The sequence below is a fragment of the Pinus tabuliformis genome, chromosome 4_2 (assembly GCF_031772625.1).
Source record: "Pinus tabuliformis cultivar Carrire ecotype Pingquan chromosome 4_2, CPIR1, whole genome shotgun sequence".
NCBI lineage: Eukaryota > Viridiplantae > Streptophyta > Pinopsida > Pinales > Pinaceae > Pinus > Pinus tabuliformis.
The window spans coordinates 1,131,664,442-1,131,670,949 of NC_142304.1; the positions used below are offsets into that span (position 1 = coordinate 1,131,664,442).

General features: G+C 47.1%; 2 protein-coding genes across 2 annotated transcripts; both read left to right on the forward strand.

The window, feature by feature from the left end:
• The first annotated feature begins 248 nt into the window (after positions 1–248).
• On the forward strand, positions 249–923 carry LOC149173655 (uncharacterized). The gene has a single exon (XM_089426786.1). It carries the CDS (start codon positions 249–251, stop codon positions 921–923), a length of 675 nt encoding a protein of 224 aa, XP_089282912.1.
• A 690-nt stretch (positions 924–1,613) lies between these two features.
• LOC149173656 (uncharacterized) lies at positions 1,614–2,366 on the forward strand. The gene has a single exon (XM_089426787.1). The coding sequence runs from the start codon at positions 1,614–1,616 to the stop codon at positions 2,364–2,366; it is 753 nt and encodes a 250-aa protein (XP_089282913.1).
• The last annotated feature ends 4,142 nt before the right edge of the window (positions 2,367–6,508 follow it).

A 6,508-nucleotide genomic window follows, 5' to 3' on the forward strand; every position in this document is an offset into this window, starting at 1 on the left:
CACAGCACACGCCTGAGCACACGGTCATTTTTGGATCAATAGATCTGGAAGTCCTGAACAAAGGGAAACATCAGCAAAATAATGAAAAGGAGACAGGACATCGGAAAAACAAGGACAACAATTCGCAGGAAAGACAAGAAACTCCAGATCAAAGCCTGAAAGTCTCCTCATCTACATGTCGACCAGTGGCCAAAGAACGGCCATGAATAGAGTTGCCCGGTGACATAATAGAAAGGAGAATAGAGTACATGACAGATCATGCCCTCATTGGGAAGTTCATAGGGTTTTGGCCGACTGAGAGAGCTTTATATGGTTGGATTGCGGCAAAATGGAAACCCAAAGGAGATGTTACTCTTCAGCTGGGGCCGAAAGGCTTCTTCACCACAATTTTTTTCTGTCTAGAGGATAAATATAGGGTCCTGGAAGGAGGGCCATACTTTTTTAATGCAGCAGGTCTATATCTGAGGGAATGGATTCCAAGATTCAACCCAGATAAAGAAGACCTAACCTGGGCCCCGGTATGGATCAGATTATACTCTCAACCAGATGAATACTGGGAAGAAGACATCCTCAAGGGCATTGGAATTGGAGTTGGAACATACATCAGAGCGGCAGAAGAAACTAAATCGTGTAAGTATGTATCCTATGCTCGTATCTGTGTTTTTATACGCCTGAATGAAGCTCTACCAAAGTCGATAACAGTTGCCCACAGAGACAAAGAATGGATCCAACCGCTTGACTACGAACACGTCCCCTTCAGGTGCAGAAAATGCCATGCACTGGGGTATCTCTTCAGGGACTGTCCCCTAAATGCCAAAGTCAATACCCCTGCCCCTTCTGATAACCCATCCCAAGACGGCTTTACCAAAGTCACAAGCCGGAAGCGTTCGCATAAGAAGCCTCAGAATGGTACTAAACCCTAGCCTAACAGACCCCAAGATCCAGCTTCCAAGAACAGCTTTGATGTACTTGCTCACACCCCTGAGGATCAACCCCTGACCTCTAAACCCATCCCCTCGCGCCCTTCTTCCTCCTCCCACCCTCCTCCCTCTGATCCCCCCCCCAAATCTGACTCCCCCATCATCTCCCCTTCTATCCTAAGTAGAAGCCAGAAAGAACTAGTGGAGACTCACAAGAACATGGAAGTCGACGGAAAGGAAGAAGGACCCCAGGACTCGGAGAACAATATAGAAGATAGCAACAATGTGAAGCAAATGGAAGAAGAGCCAGAGAGTATAGATCTAAATGGTCTGGACATTCTGGAACTAGAACAAGCATGTAAAAAACGAGCATACGACTCCATTTCTGAGCTTCAACTTGACAAGATCGAAGTGGTCATCTCAAGAGCCTTCCATCAACACCAGCTTGGGATACAACCAGATAGTCATTGGGATGGCAGCCTGCATCCAAAGGATTCCAAAAAGAGGGGAAGGAAAACAGACCTCCAGCGAACTATCGAAGTGGGGAAAATCCTGGTAGATTCAGGCAGATATGCAAAGTTAACAAAGTACTACAGGCCCTCCAACAATAGTTGATCCATGAAGCTTGTATCCTGGAACTTAAGAGGGCTTAACAGCCCAGGAAAACTAAGGATGTTAAAAAACATGATCAAAATGGAAAAGCCGCAGATGTGCTTTCTCCAGGAAACTAAATGCAATAGTTCTACCCTAGGCAACATACTCTCAAAAGCATGGCCAGGCTGTCGATTGGTTGCAGTAGACGCCTTGGGAGGACTAGCCATCGCTTGGAATACTCAAGCGGTAACATTAACAGATTTTCATGCCTCGCACCACCTCATACAGGCAGCCTTCCACATACTAGGCACCAATATTCATGGCAATTTATCAAATGTATATTTTCCACAAGATACATGCAGCAAGATCATGCTCCTTGACACTATAGAAGCTCTAAACATTAATAGAAGACACCCACTATGGATCGTGGCAGGGGACTTCAATATGATCACCAACAGCGAGGAAAAGATAGGCGGGAGGATCAGAATGGAGCCGGAAGTTGCTCGCTTTAAGGACTTCATCCAAAATGCGTCCTTAATCGATATGCCGTTTTGCAATGGCACCTTCACCTGGAGCAACCACAGAGCTGGCAAATCCCAAATCGCCTCCAAATTAGACCGCTTTCTCATCTCTGACAACTCGGTGCACCTAGGAGGAGATATCTCAGCAGAAATCTTGGCACACACCGGGTCGGATCACTGGCCGATTGCTTTACAATGGAGGAGACCAGGGGATTTGACAAAAAGACCCTTCCGCTTCGAGGGATTCTGGCTTTCGCACCCTGCATTCAAGGATTTCGTCAAGACCACCTGGGCATCTTTCGTCCCCCCAGAAGGCGCAAAAATGTATTAATTCCAACAGAAGCTAAGATTTCCAAAAAATCAACTAAAAATATGGAACAGGGAGACCTTTGGCAATATTTTCAAGGCGCAACAAGAATTGAATCAAGAACTGGCGAATCTCCAACAGAAGATAATCACAGAAGGGCACACGGAAACTACTCTGAACCAGGAGCGGCTCATTCACAGTCAGCTGGAAGAAAGGAGAAAGCAGGAGGAAATCTATTGGAGGCAAAAATCAAGAGTCAGGTGGCTGAAGGAGGGGGAGCGCAACACAAAATTTTTTCACAGAACCACGGTGCAGAGAAGAATGCACAATACTATCCCCTTCATCCAGAATCAGGCAGGGGAAAAAGTCGAGAAGCATGAGGAAATCGAAGAGGCTCTCCTAAATCACTTCCAACATGTCCATCGGGAACCAATAGATGACAGGCAACAGGCTATTGAGAAAATCATCAGGAATGTGCCTAAAATCATTACGACGGATCACAATGAGCTTCTAATGCGACCTATTCTTCTGCAGGAAGTAGACGACGCAATGGCCCAACTTAAAGATGGCAAGGCCCCAGGCCCAGATGGATTTACCACCACGTTCTTCCATGCCTTTTGGGACATGATAAATATGGAAGTTTGGCAGATTGTTGAGGAATCCTGAGCTATGCGCTGGCTCCTCCCCTCCCTCAACTCCACTTTTATCACTCTCATTCCCAAAGAGGAGAATTCCATCACCCCAGACAAGTTCAGGCCCATCGCTCTCTGTAACGTCATCTACAAAGTCATATCAAAAGTCATAGCAAACAGGCTAAAACCCCTACTACCCCTACTCATCTCTCCAGAACAGTCGGGGTACGTGGAAGGTCGACAGATAATGGATGGCATCCTCCTCATGCACGAGATAATCCACTCCCTCAAGCATGCTAAACAAGCAGGTATGATTCTCAAACTGGATCTTTCTAAAGCTTTTGACAAGCTCAGTTGGACTTACATTCATCATATGTTAAAAGCTTTTGGATTTGGCTCCACTTGGATTCACTGGAGCATGAGCCTTATCACTTCCACTCACTTCTTTGTCCTGGTGAACGGTATCCCCTCTCGTCCTTTCAAGCCATCCCGGGGTATCAGGCAAGGCGACCCCCTATCCCCCTTCCTTTTTGTCCTGATGGCTGAAGGTCTTGGCAGACACATCAAACACGCCCTCCATTCTAATCAGCTCAAAGGAATTACGGTCCACAATACCCCTGCCACCTCTCATCAGCAATTTGTTGATGATACCATGCTATTTGGCTATCCTTCAGTCCAGGAAGCCTCTCACTTCAAATCTCTCCTCAACGACTTCTCAGAGGCTTCCGACACCTATGTCAACACCTCCAAGTCTCAGATATTCTTCTTTCATACTCCTCCGTCGGTTAAAGCTGTTGTCACCCGCATTCTTGGATTCCCTTCTGCTACCCTCCCTTCCAAATATCTGGGTGCTCCCCTCACTGCGTCCACAATCAAACAGCCTGCCTGGAGCTCTCTCTTAGAGAAGCTTGAAACCCGCCTCAACCTTTGGACTTACAGATCTCTAAACCTCACCAGTCGGGTGGTGCTCATCAAATCTGTTCTTCAAGCCATGCCTCTTTACCTCTTCTCCATCCTAGCTGCCCCTAAGTGGGTCCTAAAAAGAATAAGAAGTATACAACGGGACTTTCTATGGGGCAGCTCAGCTACAAACTGCAAATGGGCTCTGGTCAAATGGACTTCTGTTTGCATGCCCAAGGACAAGGGTGGCATTGCGCTAAGGGACCCAGAGCTCAGTAACTCCATAATGAATGCTAAGATTTGGTGGAACTGGATCACTAACCGAGAAGGCCATGGGTAAAAATTTGGATAGCCAAATACGCTAACAACCGACCTCAAGAAGAGCTCATAGGGTTCATCCCCACTGAAAAAGGGTCGTTAATCTGGAATGCAGCCAAACAACACTATCATTTAATTCAACAACAAAGCTTCTGGGAAATCAGGAATGGTAGCACGACAAGGTTTTGGACAGACGCCTGGAACCAAATGCCTAGACTTATTAATGTTCTTCCTCCATCCATGATTCCGGATAGACAGGAGCAGCAACAGAATAAAATCCAGCATTTTTGGACGCAGGAGACGGAGCACGGGTACAGAAAATGGAGACAGAGTAATCAAATTCTTAGAAGCACAAATGCACAGGAGATAGAAGAATTAGAGAAGGAGCTAAGAAAACGAAGCATAAGGTATTATGAATATCACGACATTCTCAGATGGGGTTATCAACCCAAAGGATCCTTTACCACTTCTGAGGCATACAAGTTGGTTTGCAACTTCCCCTCTCCTGCGGATCCTCTATGGAGCAGACTTTGGGATCTCGGTTCATGGCCAAAAATTTCCTACTTCCTTTGGCTGGTAGGACATAAACGAATCCTCACATGGGATAACCTAAGGAGAAGAAGCTTCCAAGGCCCCTCTGTATGCTATAACCGCTTTCAAAATGAAGAAACCCTTCAGCACCTCTTAGATACCTGTCCCTTAGCCAATCAGCTATGGGAAAAGGTGAGCTTCAGATGCCAAAAACGATGCAGAGGGGACGATGATATCATCAATACCATAAGGAAATGGCCAAAAAACCCCTACAACTGTGAGATCCTCAACCACCTGTGGAAAATCATCCTGGGTATAGTCCTATGGAATATCTGGAAGGAAAGAAATAAACGCATCTTCAAAAACAAGAGCTCTCCCATTGAAGAAATCTGGAACAGGATACATGGGAATCTCACAAAGACCATGTCGCTCCACACTTGGATGAAGGAGGATCTTCCTTCAACGGACAATGAGAAAAACATCCTTGACAATTGGCTTCTGCAACTGCCACAAGAAGATTTCAAGCCTTGCCCTCTTAAAAGCAACATCAAGGACAACAGATGCTGGAAGGCCCCCCCTTTTAACTCCTTCAAACTCAACTTTGATGGGGCCTCCAAAGGCAATCCGGGAGCTGCTGGATTCGGAGGAATTCTGAGGAACCATGCTCGCACTCCTATACAGATCTACTATGGAAACATGGGGTGGGATACCAACAACTCCGCTGAACTAGAAGGCCTCTGGCAAGGTCTCCTACTAGCGGAAAATCTCAGACTTCAACCCCTGATTGTGGAAGGAGACTCCCAGCTTCTCATTAATATGGCAACCCACATTCAGATGGGCTCCCAAGCCAGGAAAATTGCCACAAGTTGGAGATTAGAAGCAAGGCTAAACATCATGGAACAGTACCTGCGCAATAACAGAGCCGTCTCCTTTAATCACATAAGAAGAGAGGGCAATAAGATAGCTGATCTACTAGCCAATATTGGGGTAGGAAATGACCAGGTCCTTCTTTCAGGAACCACGGACATCATACAAAATCATCCCCAAGCCCAGGACTGTAAAAGCCTCATCCAAAAAGAAGCAGACTCCCCGGATGCGGGTGTTCACGCGGCAGAGGTAAGGAGGCCACATGGCCAACATGTGCCACCTTGTGAGAATATCAGGAAGGACATTCAGAACGCCGCCGAGGTATTAAATACCGAGGCATCTGCTCCGCGTTATCAATGAATCCTAAGGTGAACTGGTGCGGTTTCAGAGCACATTTATGGCACTCAAGGCTGAAGAGAATGTCGAATGGGCTATATCTGAGATGGGCAGGGGGGCGAACCATTCTCAGAGTGAGAGGCTCGCTGTGCAGGCTGGTGTGGGAAATTTCTTTCTTCTGGATGACGCTGTGGATGCTACAGGTGTTGTGGCAGCCAAGGAATTCTTCGCGCCTGTCCTCTGAGGTGCGGGTTGTATGGTATTATTGCCAAGAGACGACGAAGGATTACTGTGTTGTGTGGGGAGGAGACTCAAGCAAGAGCTTCTAGCAACAAAATCTCTGTTTTTCGCCGTCAGCTCTTCAACCAAAATGGTCAAGCTACGGGAGAGGATGCCATGTAGACGAGGCTCGGGTCGAGGGAGCTCCTCACGCCATCCAGCAGCAGACACCCACCACCATTGCTGCTGCTGCTACTGTCATAGAAGAGCCGGGGCACCCCACATGCACGCTTCCCAATTCATGGATGCGGGCAGCCCCAATTCAGAACCACCCTCCCTTCCAGCATTTGGCACCGCTGTCTT